Below are 21030 nucleotides of genomic sequence, written 5' to 3'. Positions count from 1 at the left end.
TTCAATAACCAAAAGACGAATAATCCAATTTAAAAAATGGGCAAAGGATACAAACAGACACTTCACCAAGGAAGACATTCAGGCAGCTAATAGACACATGAGGAAATATTCACGATCATTACCCGTTAGAGAAGTACAAATGAAGACTTTACTGGCACTAATCTAAATAAATAAATAAATAACAAACATTGGAGAGGTTGCAGGGAGATTGGAATTCTTACACACTGCTGGTGGGAATGTAAAATGGTACAACCACTATGGAAAACAACATGGCGCCTCCCTAAAAAGCTAGAAATAGAAATACCACACAATACAACAATCTCACTTCCTAGGAATATATCCTAGAGAAATAAGAGCCATCACATGAATGGACATATGCACATTCATGTTCATTGCAGCATTATTCAAATTAGCAAAAAGATGGAAACAACCTAAGTGCCCATCAATAGATGAACAGATAAACAAATTATGGTACATACACATAACGGAATTCCACCAATGATAAAGAACAACAGTGAATCCGTGAAACATCTCACAACATGGGTGAATCTGGAGGGCATTATGCTGAGTGAAATAAGTCAATCGCAAAAGGACAAACATTGTATGAGGCCACTATTATAAAAACTCAAGAAAAGGTTTACACACACAAAAAAAATCTTTGATGGTATGAGCGAGAGGAGGGGTGGGGAGGGGAAATCACTAGCTAGAGAGTAGACAAGTATTAACTTTGGTGAAGGGAAAGACAACACACAATATAGGGGAAGTCAGCACAATTTTACCGAAGCAAAAACACAGAAGTTTCCTAGACACATCCAAACACTTTGAGGGACCGAATTGCTGGGGCTGGGGACCATAGTCTCAGGGGACATGCAGGTCAACTGGCATAACATAGTTCATGAAGAAATGTTCTACATCCTACTTTGGTGAGCAGTGCCTGGGGTATTAAAAGTTTATGAGCATCCATCTAAGACACATCTATTGGTCTCATCCCGTCCAGAACAAAGGAAAATGAAGAAAACCAAAGACACAAGGAAAATACTAGACCAAAGGACTAAAGGACCACAAGAACCAGAGACTCCACCAGCCTGATGCTAGAAGAACTAGATGGTGCCCAGTTACCATCACCAACTGCTCTGACAGGAATCACAACAGAGAATCCCAAGTCAAATGGGAGAAAAATGTAGAACAGAATTTAAATTCACAATATAAAACCAGACTTACTGGTCTGACAGAGACTGGAGGAACCCCAAAGGCTATGTCTCCAAGACGCTCTGCTAACTCAGAACTGAAACCACTCCCGAAGCCCACTTTTCAGACAAAGATAAGACAGGCCTATAACAAAATAAAAAATAACACACGTGAGGAACGTGCTTCTTAGCTCAATCAAATATACAAGACCAAATGGATAACTCCTGCCCAAAAGCAAGACGAGAAAGCAGGAAGGGACAGGAACTGGACGAATGAACACAGGGAACCTGGGGTAGAAAGGGGGAGCATGCTGTCACATTGCGGGGATTGCAACCAATGTCACAAAAAAATGTATATATACATTTTTGAATGAGAAGTTGAACTGTAAACTTTCACCTAAAGCACAATAAAATCCATATATATGCACACCCTGGAGTCTTCCTAAAAATGAACAATAGTTCGGCTCAACCAGCAAAAAAGGTCTGCCTCCAGACTTAATGGTCTGACTGAGACTAGAAGAATCCCGGCGGTTGTGGTCCCCAAACCTTCTGTTGGCACAGGACAGGAACCATTCCCGAAGACTACTCATCAGACATGGAAGGGACTGGACAATGGGCTGGAGAGAGATGCTGATGAAGAGCGAGCTACTTGTATCAGGTGGACACTTGAGACTGTGTTGGCATCTCCTGTCTGGAGGGGAGATGGGAGGGTAAAGAGGGTTAGAAACTGGCCAAAGGGTCACGAAAGGAGAGACTGGAGGAAGGGAACGGGCTGACTCTTTAGGGGGAGAGTAAATGGGAGTATGTAGTAAGGTGTATATAAGCTTACATGTGACAGACTGACTTGATTTGTAAACTTTCACTTAAAGCACAATAAAAATTATTAAAAAAAAAAAAAAAAGGTCTGCCTGGGGCATTATGTTTTTTTTAAGAACTATCTATATGGGATCAAATTGACAACAGCAACTCAAAAGATTAGATAGGTACCTTAGGGGGCAATCAGTTTATGTTAATGTGGAGGAACAACTCAGAAAAGGAGGGTGAGAATAGTTGCATGACTCGAAGAATGTAATCAATGTCACTGAATTGTACGTGTAGAAACTGCTGAATTGGTGTACTTTTGCTGGGTATATTCTCAACAATAACAAAATGAATTTAAAAAAATTTTAAATCCTACGGGAGGGAAGTGAAGTGGGTAAAAATATTAATTCCAAAACTGACATTTAGAGTTAAATTGGACTGGTAATTTTCTTAGTTTTCATAACCGCTACAAACCTATATTAAAGTGAAATGGTATGACAATGTCTATTGTAGCACTCGGGTTTACTAACTTGATCAGTCACTCAGCTAGTTAGGAAGTGTGCTAAGACTAGACCCCAGATATGCAGACACTTAGTCCAGTATATATATTTGCCCCCACATGTTTTCTTGCTCTGAATAAATAACTGTGACTCAAGATAGTAAAGGAAAATCTCGTCATTTATTAACTATCCAATAACCTTACCTCTTCAGAATGCAGCTTAGAATCAAGGGTCAAATAGGCCTTTTGGTAGACATGGACATAAAATCCATGCAATCAAATTCATGGACTTCAGTAACTGGTTAAAGTCCCTCCAATGCTTGTTCTGATCTGAAACATGCAAACAGCAGTCTGGGACCATTTGGTTAAATAGGCAAAAGCCCACCAAGCACAAATTCTTACTCTCTCTCTCTCTATATATGGCATCGATGTATGATAGGACAATATAATAATAAATATAGGTAAAAAAATTTATGATAATATTAATAATAGCAATCTTTTCTTTTTTTTTTTTTAAATGTCCCTTTGTTCCAGGTACTATGCGGGGCATCTTTTACTATAACTTCTCATTTCTAATCCTTACAATAATCCTTCCAGATAGCAACAGTATCATTTTTCAGATGAGAAAACAGAACCAAAATAGGTTAAATATCTTGATCACAACATCAGAACTAGTTTAGGAGCCCACTTCTGCCTGAACGCAAAGCCAGTTTATGCTTCAAACTACACTACAAAGAAAGGTTAAATTATAGTCTATATACTCTCTGTGACATGCCATGGGTAATAATTCTCTTCTAAAATGTTTCAATTCTTAAAGCTGGAGTGCTTGGAGAAAGCCTCATACCTCAATGGTGAATAAACCAAAGCTGTAAATGCTGTTCTGTGCTCTCAATTCGTACAAATGTGAGAGATGCAGACTGGCTGTGATGCAAAATCAGAGAAATGATATTTTCTTACCTAGGTAAAGATGTCTCATACAAAAAAATTTCTCATAAAATTTTTGCTCAACACAATAGTTTAAGAACATTGTTTTAAATAAAACTGAGTCAAGAAAAAACACATTACTTGAAAATAAAAGGCAGAGATCAGAAGAAAATATAATACTTGCATGTCAGCCTTGTGTCCGAAAATTTCCAAAATTACTTCCAATATACTTCTATTATTCAGTTTAGAAAATTAAATTTTTAAAAATCGTAATGGCACATAAAATGACAATGACAGATGGGAAAGACAGGAAGAAATTAAATTGACAAGCAATATAAATACCTTACATTTTAGTCATATGATTAAACTTCCTCCCTCATCATTAGTGTTTGGACAAGTAATGAAAAAGATTAGCTTAAATTTCATCCCTACTAATTTTGCAAACGAAATACCACAAATGTCCACCATAAGGATAACGCTAGTAAGAATGGCAATTCCAAAAAGGCAAACAGGGAGAAGCAAATGATAAAATCCATACCGTATCTACAAAGAATGCTTCCCACCCCACCACACTCATTATACCGAATAATTAGCCTATTCCTTTTTGGGGGGATTGGCGGGGGAGAGAAGGAGAGTGCATCCATTCCAAGTTCTCCCTTTAAGTTACCCAAAGGTCTGTGATCCCAAAGATACTAATCATTTCTCTTCAACAAGCAGCTGCTATTACTTGTAATGCACCCTTATCCTAGCACAAAGGTCGTTAAGCTTTCAGCAGCGGCACAGGAAAAAAGCCTTGGGACATAGTTTACTGTCTCAGAGAAAATCAAACACCCAATAAATTCCAGGCTGGAAACATAACATGAACAAATCTGCAGGACATTACGCTGAGTGAGATAAGTCAATCACAAAAGGACAAATATTGTATGATCTCACTCTTATAAAAAGACAAGAATAGGTATACATACAGAAATCAACGTTCGCTGGTGGTTACCATGGAGGTGGGGAAGGGGAATCTCCCTCTAGAGAGTAAACACTTGTTACGTTTGGTGATAGGAAAGGCAATACTGAATGTGGGTGAAGTGTACACAACTTGACCAAGGTAAATGATGACACTAAGTACACAAGAATAAGGGTCGTTTTTGGCAAACGCTATGACATATACAATTTTGCAACAAAAGCAATAACAAAAAACATATACATGCATGGTTACATAAGTAGATATGTATGTATATAAGTGTATAGGAAGGTATATGTGTGTATATACATGTGCTGTATACAGGTGTATCTATATAGGCACATATATGTACATGTATATGTGTGCTGCACATATATTCACATATATAATAAAGCACATAGGGAGCAGGGTTATGGATATTTCCTAAACATAACAAAATACCTCGAGGGATTGGTTTACTGGATTTGAAGGCTTCAGACCTCTTGCAGGACAATTCAGTCAATTGGCATAACATAGTTCATCAAGTTTATGTTCTATATCCTAGTTTGGTGAGTAACACCTGGGGTCTTAAAAGCTTGCAAGTGGCCATTGGTTTCTACTTGTCTGGAGCAAGCGAGAAAGAAGGAAGCCAAAGACTCAAAGGAGAAACTAGTCTACAGGATTAATGGCCTACATGAGCCAACACCTCATCTATCCTGAGACCAGAAGAACTAGACGGTGCCTGGCTATCATGACCAACCCATTCTGATCAGGGACACAAGAGATGTCCCAGATAGAATGGGAGAAAATTGTACAGCAAAACTCAGATTCTTAAAAAAAAAAGGTGGGGGGGCAGAGTTACCTCCTAAGAGTTAAATAATCTATGCTCCATCAAAAGACTTTACTAAGAGAGTAAAAAGAGAACCAACAGACTGGAAAAAAATCTCTGGCAATGACTACCTGATAAGGGTCTGATCTCTAAAATATATAGAAAACTTCGGCACTTCAACAACAAAAAGACAAACAATCCAATCAAAAAATGGGCAAAGGACATGAACGAATACTTTCAAGAGGACATTCAGGCAGCCAACAAATACATGAAAAGATGCTCACAATCATTAGCCATTAGAAAAATGCAAGTCAAAACTGCTGTGAGATACCTTCTCACCCCTGTAAGAACAGCAATGATCAAAAAAACAGAATACAACAAATGCTGGCGAGGTTGTAGGAGGATTAGAACTCTTATACATTGCTGATGCGATTGTAAAATGGTACAACCACTATGGAAAATGATATGGCTAGAAACAGAAATATCTTATGATCCAGGAATCCCATTCCTAGATATATATCTTAGAGATTTAAAAGCAGTGACATGAACCTATGTTCACTGCTGCATTATTACAAGACAGTAACAACCTAAGGGTCCATCAACGGATGAATGGATAAACAGACTGTTGTACATATATACAATGGAATAGTATGCAACTATAAAGAGCTATAAAGAAGAGTCTGCGAAACATAATATGGATGAATCTGAAGGATATTATGCTGAGTGAAATAAGTCAATCACAAAAAGACAAGTTTTGTACGGTCCTACTATTATAAAAAATCAAATAGATATACACACAGAAGGCAAAGTTCTTTGATGGTTACCAGGGATGGAAGGGATAGGGAGGGGGAATCAATTTCTAGACAGTAGACACTTGTTACTTTTGGTGATGGGAAAGACAAGACCAAATATGGGTGAAATCAACACAGCTTGACCAAGATAAAGACACTAAGACGTACAGGAGAAAAAGGGACAATTAAGCTAAATACTATGACATATACAATTTTGCAACAACAGTAAAAACAATCAAATACATTATGTGTGTGGTTACATGGATAGATATGGATACATATATGTGTACTGAATGGCATACACAAGTAAATACATGTGTGTGCATAGGTGTATCTGTAGGCATATGAATATACATGTATAAAACAAGCCACATGGGGCACAGTTATGGAGGCTTCCTAGACATATCCAAATAGCTCACGGGAATGGTTTACTGGGTTAAGAAGGCTTGGGACCAGAGAGCAACTTAGTCAATAGGCATAACATAGTTCACAAAGAATGTTCTACATCCTGGGGTGGTGAGTAGCATATGGGGTCTTATAAGCTTGTGAGCGGCCATCTGAGATACAACTATTGGTCTCTACTCATATGGTGCAAAACAGAATGAAGAAAATCAAAGGCTCAAAGAAGAAACTAGTCCATGGGACCTACTGCCCACATAATCCACAGCCTCCTCTAACCTGAGACCAGAAGAACTAGATGGTTCCTGACTACCACTACCAACCATTCTGACCTGGGACACAATAGAAGGTCCCAGACAGAATGGGAAAAAAGTAGAACAAAACTCAAATTCCTAAAAAAGGCCAGACCTACTGGATCGAGACAGACTAGAGGAACCCCTGAGACTATCACCCTAAGATAATCTTTGAATTTGGATTTGAAGCTATTTCTGTAGGTCACCTTTCAGCCAAATAGACTGGCTTATAAAATAAACAATATCCATGAGTAAAGTGCTCCCTAAAACAATTAACTATATGAGACCAAATGGCCAACACTTACCCAAAAGTAAAGATGACAAAGCAAAGAGGGAAAGGGAAGCTAGGTCAATGGAAAGAGAAAGAACAGAAGGGAAATAATGAGAATGCTGACACATTGTAAAAATTGTAAGGAATGGCACAGAACAATATATATATGAACTGTTAAATGGGAATCTAATTTTCTGAGTAAACTTTCACCTAACACAATAAAGTATTATTAAAAAAAAAAAAAAGCCAGACTTACTGGACCAATACAGACTAGAGCAACCACCAAGACTGTTGCCCTGAGACACCCTTTAAACTCTGAACCGAAACCACTCCCGAAGGTCACTTTTAGCTAAATAACTGTTTGGCTCATAAAATAAACAGTATCACCTGTGAGTACTGTGCTCCTTTTAAAAAATCATCTATATGAGACCACACAGTCAATATTTACCCTAAAGCAAAGATGAGAAGGTAGGTGGATGGGGGAGCAGGGAAGCTAGATTAATGGAAAAGGAACAACCAGAATGGAAATAATGAGAACGGTGTCCCACTGCAGAAAATGTAACCAATTTCTCTAGACAGTATGTACAAAAATTGTAAAATGGGAACCTAATGTGCTGTGTATGGTATGGTGAAAGAATACAACCTTGATGCACACCTTTCCTGACTTTAAACCAATCAGTACTCCCTCGTTCTGTACAAACAACTGCCTCTTGATCTATGCAAAGGTTCCTCATGAGCACAATTAAGTGTTCTGGGATTCCCATTCTTCGCAATGTTATCCATAGTTTGTTATGATTCACACAGTCAAATGCATTTGCATAGTCAATAAAACACAGGTAAACATCCTTCTGGTATTCTCTGCTTTCAGCCAGGATCCACCTGACGTCAGCAACGATATCCCTGGTTCCACGTCCTCTTCTGAAACTGGCCTGAATTTCTGGCAGTTCCCTGTCGATATACTGCTGCAGCCATTTCTGAATGATCTTCAGCAAAACTTTGCTGTCGTGTGATATTAATGATATTGTTCCATAATTTCCACATTCGACTGGATCACCTTTCTTGGGAATAGGCATAAATATGGATCTCTTCCAGTCAGTTGGCCAGGAAGCTGTCTTCCATATTTCTTGACATAGATGAGTGAGCACCTCCAGCGCTGCATCTGTTTGTTGAAACACCTGAGTTGATATTCCATCAATTCCTGGAGTCTTGTTTTTTGCCAATGTCTTCAGAGCAGCTTGGACTTCTTCCTTCAGTACCATCGGTTCCTGATCACACGCCACCTCTTTAAATGGTTGAACATCAACTAATTCTTTTTGGTGTAATGACTCTGTGTATTCCTTCCATCTTCTTTTGATGCTTCCTGAGTCATTTAATATTTTCCCCATGGAATCCTTCACTATTGCAACTCGAGGCTTCAATTTTTTCTTCAGTTCTTCCAGTTTGAAAAACACCAAGTGTGTTCTTCCCTTTTGGTTTTCCATCTCCAGCTCTTTGCACATGTCATTATAATACTTTGTCTTCTCAAGACGCCCTTTGAAATCTTCTGTTCGGTTCTTCTACGTCATCAATTCTTCCTTTTGCTTTAGCTGCTCGACGTTCGAGAGCAAGTTTCAGAGTCTCTTCTGACATCCATCTTGGTCTTTTCTTTCTTTCCTGTCTTTTCAATGACCTCTTGCTGTCTTCAGGTATGATGTCCTTGATGTCATTCCACAACTCATCTGGTCTTTGGTCACTAGTGTTCAATGCATCAAATCTATTCTTCAGATGGTCTCTAAATTCAGGTGGGATATACTCAAGGTCATATTTTGGCTGTCGTGGACTTGCTCTGATTTTCTTCAGTTTCAGCTTGAACTTGCATATGAGCAATTGATGGTCTGTTCCACAGTTGACCCTTTGCCTTGTTCTGACTGCTGATATTGAGCTTTTTCATCATCTCTTTCCACAGATGTAGTCGATTTGATTTCTATGTGTTCCATCTGGTGAGGTCCATGTATATAGTTGTCGCTTATGTTGGTGAAAGAAGGTATTTGCAATGAAGAAGTTGTTGGTCTTGCAAAATTCTATCATTTAATCTCCGGCATTGTTTCTATGACCAAGGCCATATTTCCCAACTACTGATCCTTCTTCTTTGTTTCCAACTTTTGCATTCCAATCGCCAATAATTATCAATGCTCCTTGATTGCATGTTCGATCAATTTCAGACTGCAGCAGCTGATAAAAATCTTCTGTTTCTTCATCTTTGCCCTTAGTGGTTGGTGTGTAAATTTGAATAACAGTTGTATTAACTGGTCTTCCTTGTAGGTGTATGGATATTATCCTATCACTGACAGCGCTGTACTTCAGGACATATCTTGAAACGTTCTTTTTGACGATGAATGCAACACCATTCCTCTTCGAGTTGTCATTCCCAGCATAGTAGACTATATGATCATCCATACCTGTTCAATCTGTATGCTCAGCAAATAATACGAGAAGCTGGGCTATAAGAAGAAGAATGGGGCATCAGGATTGGAGGAAGATTCATTAACAATTTGTGTTATGCAGATGACACAACCCTGCTTGCTGAAAGTGAAGAGGACTTGAAGCACCTACTAATGAAGACCAAAGACCACAGCCTGCACTATGGATTGCACCTCAACATCGAGAAAACAAAAATCCTCAGAACTGGACCAATGAGCAACATCATGATAAACAGAGAAAAGATTGAAGTTGTCAAGGATTTCATTTTACTTGGATCCACAATCAACAGCCACGGAAGCAGCAGTCAAGAAATCAAAAGACGCATTGCATTGGGTAAATCTGCTGCAAAGGACCTCTTCAAAGTGTTGAAGAACAAAGATGTCACCTTGAAGACTTAGGTGCGCCTGACCCAAGCCATGGTATTTTCAATTACATCCTATGCATGTGAAAGCTGGACAATGAATAAGGAAGACCAAAGAACTGACTCCTTTCAATAGTGGTGTTGGTAAACAATATTGAATATACCATGGACTGCCAAAAGAACGAACAAATCTGTCTTAGAAGAAATACAGCCAGAATGCTCCTTAAATGCAAGGATGGCGAAACTGCATCTTACATACTTGGGACACGTTGTCAGGAGGGATCAGTCCCTGGAGAAGGACATCATGCTTGGCAGAGTACAGGGTCAGCAGAAAAGAGGAAGACCCTCAACAAGGTGGAATGACACAGTGGCTGCAACAATGAGCTCACGCATAACAACGATTTTAAGGATGGCTCAGGACCGGGCAGTGTTTCATTCTGTTGTGCATAGAGTCGCTACGAGTCGGAATGAACTCGACGGTACGTAGCAACAAAAACAAGCAATGTGCTGTGTAAACTTTCACTGAAAACACAATAAAATACTACAAAAAAATAAATTCCATGCTAAAGACATAGGTCCACCCTCTCTTACAGTCTTCAAAAAGTAACTGCTGAAAAACATTAAAATAAGAAAAGCAATGAACTTTAATCATGAGATTCAGAGAGACCGTTAGAGTTTCTTAATCTAAGGAAGTATACCACCTTTTTATGACCTTTGCTTGGGGACACAATTAGCCAGTCAATTCCTAGACTATCTTTTAGATGACTTCAGAGCACTAAACTTGATCATTTTTATGATGGGAACCAATGAATAAACGTGAAACTCTATTGTAAGAAGTCACCTTACATTTTTAGAAGCAATATCAGGTAACTTCAAGAACGTTCCAATAAGCCTGGAAGTCATACATTTAAATACACAGGCACCTAACTGTAATCTAAACATGGTACATTCTTAGTAAAAATTTCTGCTTGACTTGCACGATGATAATTCAAGAAGGACTTCTGGCCAACATGGCACCATTGACAGAAGCACCACGACAACCCTCCACAGCAAAGACCCGAAAAACGAAGTAAAACAGACAAACGTCATTCCTGGAACCCGAAGTATCAAATGAAGAGATAAAGAAATCAGCCAAACACTGAATAGAATAAGAAGCTGACAGAGAGCAAGGAAAGATATGTGCAGAGGTTCCTTATCAACTAATGCAGAACAAATTTCCCATCTCGGACTCCTGTCGGAGATCGGCTGACAGGGAGCATAGGAAAGCAGATTCACAGAGCTCCCAGCAGGGGACAGAGCACCTCATAACCAGGGATACGTGCCTTCCCACCCCTCATCCTCTCCCCACTACTCTACCTCCAAGCTTCCTGGCTGGCTGCGGTAACTCGGCTGGCTGGGAAGTTCAGCATCTGTGCCACTTAGATTCGCCCCGCCCACATCGCATTTCTGTGGACAGGGAATATGGGAAAGCAGCTTCACAAAGTTCCCAGCAAAAAAAAAGAACACCCGTTACCAAGCCATACACACTTGCCTAACCCCCACCCTTCTTCCCCCCCTCCTTCAGCCTCCTCTGCTTCCTGCCAGCTGCAGTCTCTTGGCTGGGAGACAACTGCTTCCACCCCAGGCCGCTTGGATTCGTCCCACCCACACTGGCCAGGTCCGTGAGCTGTTGTTACTTCTTTCCATCTCTTTTGGCTTCTTCCATGCCTCCCACCACCTCCTCCTCCTTTCTCTCAAACACCTGGCTCCATGTGCCATCTTTGCTTCTTCTCAAAAGGCTGTGAAGCCCAGCTCGACTGGGGAACCACTCCCCCAGCCCACGACACCACACTGCTGGGATCCCTGGGGCTTTTTTTTTTTCTTGTTTTGTTTTGTTTGTATGTTATCTTTCTCTTTTTACACTTGGGAGCCCCTTCTAGCAGGGCTGCACTGCATGGCTTAGAAGCTACTCCCCCAATCTGCAAAGCCACACAGACAGGATCCCTGGGGGCATTTCTTTTCTTTTTCTCTCTTTTTCCCTTTCTGTCTTTCTTCATTTCTCAGTTCTCATCTGTCTGTACTTGCCTTCTTTTCCTGTCTCCTGAATATCTGGTGCTGTGTGACATCTATACCCACTCTAGCAAGGCTATACTGAGCACCCTGGGAGGCTTCCCTAGTCTTCGTGGCCACACCAGTGGGACCCCTGGGGGCTTTTCTTTTCTTTTTTTTCTTTCTCAAATTTTTACCTAGTTATTTCTTTTACCCTTTTGCTTTTTTTTTCCTTTTTGCTTTTCTCCATTTCTCGGTTTCTCATCTTTCCACTCCAATGGCAAGGTTCCTTTGCAGTCTTTTTATTTCGTCTTTGTTTGTGGCTCGTGTTTCTTTCTCCTCTTTTCCATATCCATATTAGATCCATACATAACAACCTCCTCCTTCTTTCCTGCCTACATGCACTGTGCATTGCACATCACACCTCTGAGCAGCACTGGCATGGCCCACTGCAACCTGCCCGGCACTGACTCTTGGCCTGCCATGTCGGCCCTCGTACGTGCCACAAACAACCCATCCCAGCCCCTCCCCTTCAGCTGGACCTGCCTTGCTGCACCACACCTGGGTGACTGGCCCCACCCATTGGACAAGGAGGTGAATGTATCGCAACCACAGATGACCAAACAACAAAGACCACACAGCCCGCCTGCTCAGACATAACCAAATAAAACAAAATAACAGGACAAAACAAATCTACAATCAATAAACAAAGAAAATAACTACTGAATGTCCCAAAGACAGAAGACAATATCAAAACATATAAAAAACAGGACAGGATGGTTCCAGTAGGTGTCCAAAAAAAAAACACCAAATGACTTTCCAGTAGAACAAAAGGCATTAGAACTACCTGCTGGGAATTCAGATCTTTAATATTCAGAGCTATTCGAGAATTGAAGCAAAAAGCACAGAAAAATAAGAAAAAATAGACAAATTTATGGAAAAGGCAGACAAATTCATGGAAAATACAGACCAAAAAATGGAAGAATTCAGGAAAATAATACAGGACCAAAATGCCAAAATAAATTCACAACTAGAAACCATACAAAAACAACAATTAGAAATCCAAAAGATAAACAACAAGATTTCAGAAATAGACAGTGTTGTCATAGTAGGGCTGAGGAGCAGGTCTGAAATGATGGAAGACAAGATCAGTGAAATTGAAGACAAACACTTGGCTACAACTCCATTTGAGGAAAAAGCAGAGAAAAGAATGTAGAAAAATAAGAAAACCCTGAGAATTATGTGGGATACAATCAAAAGCAAAAATTTCCGAGTGATTGGGGTTCCAGAACAGGGACAGAAAACGGAAAACACAGAGAGGATCATTGAAGAATTGCTGACAGAAAACTTCCCCAACATCATGAATGATGAAAAGGTGACCCATTCAAGAAGCTCAACAAACTCCATATAGGGTAGACCCCAAAAGAAAAACACCAAGGCATATCATAATTACACTCGCTAAAACCGAAGATAAAGAAAAAATCCTGAGAAAAACAAAAAGTCACATATAGACGAGAAACAATAAGACTAAGCTCTGATTATTCAGCAGAAGCCATGCAGGAAAGAAGGCAATGGGATGACATCTATAAAACCTTGAAAGAAAAAAATTGCCAGCCATGATAATACACCCTGTAAAACTTTGGTTCAAATATTAGGGTAAAATTAGGACATTTCCAGATAACAGAAATTAAGGCAATATGTAAAAACCAAACCAAACCTACAAGAATTATTAAAGGGACTCCTTCAGTCTGAGAACAAACAACATCAGACACACAGCCTGAATCTAAGACACAATATTGTACCAGTCAGATTCCAATGTAGAAAATGAACTCTAAAGGACTAATCAAAACCAAAAGAATTGCAACAGGGAACAAGAAAGGTTAATCTGTAAATGACAACAACATCAGAACAATAAAAGAGGGAATAAACGGTATAGGTATAGAACTTTCTAACGGAGAGGAAGGCAAGGCAGTACCAAGTAATAATAGACTGGTTCAAACCTAGGAAGATAAGGGTAAATTTCAAGGTCACCACGAAGAAAGCTAAGAAACCTACTTATCAAAATAAAGAAGAAAAACATACAGTCTCAATAAAAACAAAATCTATAAAAACGAAATCCACAAACAAAAGGAACTCAGCACAGAAGAGTAAGAGGAACAAAGAAGATATCAGCAGCATAAAAAAAGCACTACAAAATGACAGCAATAAACTCACACCTATCAATAATTACATTGAACGTAAATGGTCTAAATGCACCCGTAAAGAGACACAGAGTGACAGAATGGATAAAAGTACAAGGTCCAGCAATATGCTGTCTACAAGAGACACAACTTAGAAACAAAGACATAAATTTATTAAAAATCGAAGGATGGAAAAATATATCAAGCAAGTAACTACCAAAAAAGAATGAATGGCAATACTAATCTTAGATAAAATAGACTTTTGAACAAAATTCATCATAAAAGACAAAGAAGGGGGACTATATGATGATTAAAGGGACGATCCATCATGAAGACTTAACCATAATAAACATCTATGTACCCATTGACAGGGCTCCAAAATACATAAAACAAACTCTAGCAGCACTGAAAGGAGAAATTGACAGTTCCACAGTAATAGGAGAGTTCAACACATTCTTGATAAAGGACAGAACATCTAGAAACTCACCAAAGACACAGAAGAGCTAAAGAGCACAATCAGCCAACTTCACCTCATAGACATATATAGAACATTCCACCCAACAGCTGCAAAGTACACATTCTTTTCTAATGCATACGAAACGTTCTCCAGAATAGACGACATCTTAGGCCACAGAGCAACCCTCAACAAAATCCAAAACATTCAGATAATACAAAGTATCTTCTCTGACCACAATGCCATCAAAGTAGAAATTAACAATAGGAAGAGTAAGGGGAAAAAATCAATTACACAGAAACTGAGTATCACCCTGCTTAAAAACCACTGAGTAACAGAAGAAATCAGAGATGGAACCAAAAAATTCCTAGAATCAAATGAGAATGAAAACATATTATACCAAAACCTTTGGGACATAGAAAAGGCCATCCTCAGAGGTCAATTTATAGCAATAGATGCAAACATCAAAAAAAGAAGGGACAAAATCAAAACATTAGCTACACAACTTGAACAAATAGAAAGAGCAAAAGAAGCTGACAGCCACCAGAAGAAAGGAAATAATGAAGAACCAAGCAGAAAAAAATGAAATAGAGAATAGAAAAACAACAGAAAGAATCAACAAAACCAAAAGTTGATTCTTTGAAAGGATCGACAAAATTGACAAACCACTGGCCAAACTGACAAAAGAAAAACAGGAGAGGATGCAAATAACCCAAATAAGGAATGAAACAGGGGACATTACGATGGGCCCACTGACATAAAAAGGTTCATCACAGAGTATTATGAAAAACTATACTCCAACAAATTTGAAAATCTAGAGGAAACGGATAAATTTCTAGAAACACAATGCCTGCCCAAACAAACACAAAATGATGTTGAAAATCGAACAGACCCATAACAAGAGAAGAGATTGAAAAGGTAATTAAAAAAAAAAAAAAAAAACTCTTAACAACAACAAAAACAACCCTGGCCCAGACGGCTTTACTGGAGAATTCTACCAAACATTCAGAGAAGAGCTTACACTAGTACTACTCAACCTATTTCAGAACATAGAAAAGGAAGTGACCCTTCTGAATTCATTCTATGAAGCCAGCATAATCCTAATACCAAAATCAGGCGAAGACACCACAAAAAAAGGAAAATTACAGACCAATATCTCCCATGAATATAGATGAAACAATTCTCAACAAAATTCTAGCCAACAGAAGTCAGTATCATATCAAAAAAATAACACACCATGACCAAGTAGGATTCATACCAGGTATGCAAGAATGGTTCAAAACTAGAAAATCAATCATGGGGATGCAAAAACACTTAATAGACAATAGATAAGTGGTAACTCTGGTGAAGGGTAAGACAGTACACAATACTGGGGAAGTTAGCACAACCTGTACAAGGCAAGCCCATGGTAGTTCCACAGACACATGGACCTGAGGGACCGAATTGCTGGACTAAGGGCTGTGGGGACCATGGTCTCAGGGAACCAGTAGCTCAACTGGCATACAGAATTTGTTAAGAATGTGCTCTACATTCTACTTCGGTGAGTAGTATCTGGGGTCTTAAAAGCCTGTGAGCGGCCATCTAGGATACTCTACTGGTCTCACCCCTTCAGGAGCAAAGAAGAATGAAGAAAACTAAAGACATGAAAGATTAGCCCAAAGGACTAATGGACCACATCTACCACAGCCTCCACCAGACTGAGTCCAATACAACTAGATGGTACCCAGCTACCACCACTGACTGCTCTGACAGGGATCATAATAGAGGGTCCTGGACAGAACTGGAGAAAAATGTAGAAAATTCCAACTCAAAAAGAAAGACCAGACTTGCTGGCCTGACAGAGACAGGAGAAACCCTGAGAGTATGCCCTCCAGACACACTTTCAGCTCGGTAATAAGGCCACTTCTGAGGTTCGCCCTTCAGGTAAAGGCTAAAGAGTCCCATGGAACAAAACAAGACAAAAGGGGCACAACAGCCCTGAGGCAGGGACTGGAAGGCAGGAGGGAATAGGACAGCTGGTAACAGGGAATCCAGGGTTGAGAAGGGAGACTGTTGACATGTCATGGGGTTGTTAACCAATGTCATACAACAGTGTGTGTACTGTTTGATGAGAAACTAGTTTGTTCTGGAAAACTTCATCTAAAGTTCAATTAAAGAAAAAAGAAAATCGACGTAATCCACCACATAAATAAAAAGAAAACAATCACATGATCATCTCAATCGATGCAGAAAAGGCATTTGACAAAGTCAGACACCAATTCCTGATAAAAACTCTCAATGAAATAGGTATAGAAGGAAAATTTCTCAACATAATAAAGGGCATCTATGCAAAACCAACGGCCAACATCATTCTTAATGGAAAGAGGCTGAAAACATTCCCCTCGAGAATAGGAATGAGACAAGGATGCCCTTTATCATCATTCCTATTTACCATTGTATTGGAAGTCCTAGCTAGAGCAATAAGGCAAGAAACAGAAATAAAGGGCATCCAAATTGGTAATGACGAAGTTAAACTGTCTCTATCTGCAGATACGCAGAAAACCCAAAAGACTCCACAAGAAAACTACTGGAACTAATAATAGAAAGATCCAGCAGAGTTGCACAATACAAGATAAACATACAAAAATCTGTTGGACTCCTATACACCAATAAAGAGAATGATGAAAGGAAATCAGGAAAACAATGTCATTTATAATATCCCCTAAAAAAAATAAAATATTTAGGAATGAATCTAACAGGGATGTAAAATACCTATACAGAGAAAACTACAAAACACTACTGCAAGAAACCAAAAGAGATCTACATAAATGGAAAGACATACTATGCTCATGGATTGGTAGACTAAACATTGTGAAGATGACAACTCTACCCAAAGTGATTTACAAATACAATGCAATAACAATCCAAACACCAACGACATGCTTTAAAGAGATGGAAAAACTTACCATTAACTTTACATGGAAAGGGAAGCAGCCCTGGATAAGTAAAGCACTATTGAAGGAGAAGAATAAATTAGGAGGACTTGCACTACCTGACCTCAGAACCTATTATACAGCTACGGTAGTCAAAACAGCCTGGTACTGGAACAACACATACATTGATCAATGGAAGAGAATCAAGAACCCAGATGTAAATCCATCCACTTATGGTCACCTGATCTTCAGCAAGGACCCAAAGTCCATCAAACGGAGAAAAGACAGTCTTTTAAACAGATGATGCTGACAAAACTGGATGTCCACCTGTAAAAAAATGAAGCAGGACCCATACATCACACCATATACAAAAACTAACTCAAAATGGATCAGAGACCTAAATATAAAGCCAAAAACCATGAAGTTTATAGAAGAAAAAAATAGGATCAACGCTAGAGGCCCCAATACACGGCATTAACAGGATACAAACCATGACCAACACACAAGTTCCAGAGGATAAGCCAGATAACTGGGATCTTCTAAAAATTAAACACTTTGCTCACTGAAAGACTTCACCAAAAGAATAAAAGGAGAACCTACAGACTGGGAAAAAATTTTTGGCTATTACAAATCAGACAAAGTTCTAATCAATAAAATCCATGAGAAAATCCAACACCTATACAGCAAAAAGACAAATAATCCAATTAAAAAATGGGCAAAGGAAATGAATAGACACTTCACCAAAGAAGGCATTCAAGCAGCCAACAGACACATAAGGAAATGCTCACGATCTCTAGCCATTAGAGAAATGCAAATCAAAACCATCTCACCCCAGCATTACTGGCACGAATCAATAAAACAGGAAATAACAAATGCTGGCAAGGCTGCACGGAGATCAGAACTCTTATGCACCGCTGGTGGAATGCAAAATGATAGAAATAGAAATACCATATGATCCAGCAATCCCACTCCTACGAATATATCCTAGAGAAATAAGAGTCGTCACACAAATAGACATATGCACACCCATGTTCACTGCAGCACTGTTCACAATAGCAAAAAGAAGGAAACAACCTAGATCCCCATCAACAGACAAAGGGATAAACTGTGGTACATACACACTATGGAGTATTACGCAACCATAAAGAACGATGATGAATCTGTGAAGCATGTCATAACTTGGATGAATCTGGAGGGCATTTTGCTGGGTAAAATAATCACAAAAAGATAAATATTATATGAGACCACTACTGTAAAAATTCATGGAAAGGTTTATATATAAAAAGAAACAATCTTTGATGGTTATGCGGTGGAGGATGGAAAAACACTTAATAGACAATAGATAAGTGGGAACTCTGGTGAAGGGTAAGACAGTACACAATACTGAGGAAGCCAGGACAACCTGCACAAGGCAAGGTCATGGTAGCTCTATAGACACATCCAAACTTCCTGAGGAACTGAATTGCTGGGCTGAGGGCTGTGGGCACCATGATCTCGAGGAACATCTAGCTCAACTGGCATAACATAGTTTATAAAGAAAATGTTCTATATTCTACTTTGGTGAGTAGTGTCTGGGGTCTTAAAAGCCTGTGAGCGGCCATCTAGGATATTCCACTGGTCTCACCCCTTCGGGAGCAAGGAAGAATGAAGAAAACTAAAGATACAAGGGAAAGATTAGTCCAGAGGATTAATGGACCACATTACCACGGCCTCCACCAGACTGAGTCCAGTAAAACTAAACGGTGCCCGACTACCACCACTGACTACTCTGACAGGGATCACAATACAGGAGCTGGAGAAAAATGTAGAAGAAAATTCTGGCTCAAAAAGAAAGACCGGACTTGCTAACTAGCCTGACAGAGACTGGAGAAACCCTGAGAGTATAGCCCCCCTCAGCTCAATAGCGAGGTCACTCCTGAGGTTCACCCTTAGCCAAAGATTCATCAGGCCCATGGAACAAAGCAAGACTGACTAAAGGGGTGCACCAGCCCTGGGGCAGGGACTGGAAGGCAGGTGGGAACTGGAAAGCTGGTAGTAGGGAACGCAGGGTTGAGAAGGGAGAATGTTGACATGTTGTGGGGTTGTTAACCAATGTCATAGAACAATGTGTGTACTGTTTGATGAGAAACTAGTTTGTTCTGTATACCTTCATCTAAAATACAATAAAAAATAAATAATTTGAGATATTGTTTGATGAAACATGCCTTTTTATATTCCTTTGGGTGACCAAACTCACTTTCACCATCATGCATTTGTCAGTTAAGAAGTGAAGCTACATTTCTGAGCTTCATAAGTATCAGCAATTACAGAGTTCACATAGCACATCATTTTATACAGGCTGAGTAAATAGATTAAGAATTAATAGATTAATATATAACAGATACAAAAGCAATTAGAGATGTCTGTAGACACAGGTTAGTATACACATATGCATACATAGATATACTACCTAGCTCTGTCCACTAGAGGGCCTAGAAGCAATAACACCCCAGTAGCAACGACCACACCCAGCACCCAGATCTTGGTTTCTAAATACCATTATCCAATAAAAGGAATCAAGGCTCATTAGAGAAATGGCTGATGTGAGGCTGGAGAAGAAAAAATACAAGATGAACTTGAAATATTTCTGTAGCACCCAAAAGTAAGAAAGCACTCAAATTTGCATTTTAACTCTAAATTGTTTTCTCTGACAGGAGAATTTCTTTTAAATAAAGGATGAAAACCTTGCTATTAGATTTTTCATTTGTGAATAAGGACTATTGATTCTTTCCTTCTTTTACCCCCAACATAAACCACTCTGCATTCCCTAATCCAAAAGTGCACAGAGTAAAGAAGGGACACATTTAAAACGCATATCAGTTAGGGGGGTTAGTCACAAAATTAAACCATACCGTGCAAAATTCACACTCTTTACCAGTTCATCTAATACACGGTTATTTTTCAGGTCCGGCTCTGTGACTGCCTAGAAAAGAAAAACAATAGATGAGAAAAAGTCAGAAACATTAATTAACTTGTCACAGTCTTGTTTTCAAAAATGTGTGACACATCCTCCAGAAACCCCACATCCCACGAAATCTTCCAGGCAAGCCTCAAAATAAAGCTCACTTATCTCATACCCACATACAATTTTAAAATAGTGAATCAGTATCTGCTGCCTGAAAGCCTGATAAAAGATCTCCAAAGCGCTTGGTAAAATCATATATATTCTGTACTCGCTAAGATAAAACCTAATATGGGCAAGAATCCTTCTTTAAAATGCCAGCATTGGTTCCCCCAAAATTTCTCCTGAAAAGCAGAAGAGAGGTGCTCTTTGAAGTAATAACATTAGATGACATATTAAGTGTTTGAAGAGAGTTTAAAATAAGACTGGTTTTCAGAAATGCAAGAGAAAAATGATAAATCATTTAGCAGGACTGGCGTAGTTACCATCTTAACAAGAACAATGTAGCACAGAGCTCAGATTCTGGAGTCAAACTGCACCATTTCTGACAGAAGGAAATAGATCAGAGAAGTTCAATGTCTTGCTGAAACCACGTGCCTACCGGAGAAACCTAACTAGAACCCAAACCTTTTAACTAGTCCCAGTGTCTTTTCTATTTGACCTCATTATTTCTTTTTTCTTTATTCCCACTTATGTTTAATTTCCCTTTTTACCCACCTTTCCATCTATTCCAACTACTACAAATACTTTAGAACTAGAACAACAA

At 39.2% G+C, this 21030-nt stretch overlaps 1 protein-coding gene across 1 annotated transcript in view; it reads right to left on the bottom strand.

Annotated features, from left to right (window-relative positions):
• The window catches only part of RAD18 (RAD18 E3 ubiquitin protein ligase), a 134584-nt gene that overhangs the window by 98099 nt on the left and 15455 nt on the right, over positions 1-21030 (bottom strand). The window contains exon 4 of the mRNA XM_010590024.3: positions 20215-20285. Within this exon, the coding sequence (XP_010588326.2) occupies positions 20215-20285 (71 nt within the window). The remainder of the gene's footprint in view (positions 1-20214; positions 20286-21030) is intronic.

The sequence above is a fragment of the Loxodonta africana genome, chromosome 22, assembly GCF_030014295.1.
Source record: "Loxodonta africana isolate mLoxAfr1 chromosome 22, mLoxAfr1.hap2, whole genome shotgun sequence".
Taxonomy (NCBI): Eukaryota; Metazoa; Chordata; class Mammalia; order Proboscidea; family Elephantidae; genus Loxodonta; species Loxodonta africana.
Note: the sequence above shows the minus strand (reverse complement) of the source record. Positions and strands in the feature narration are given on the sequence as shown.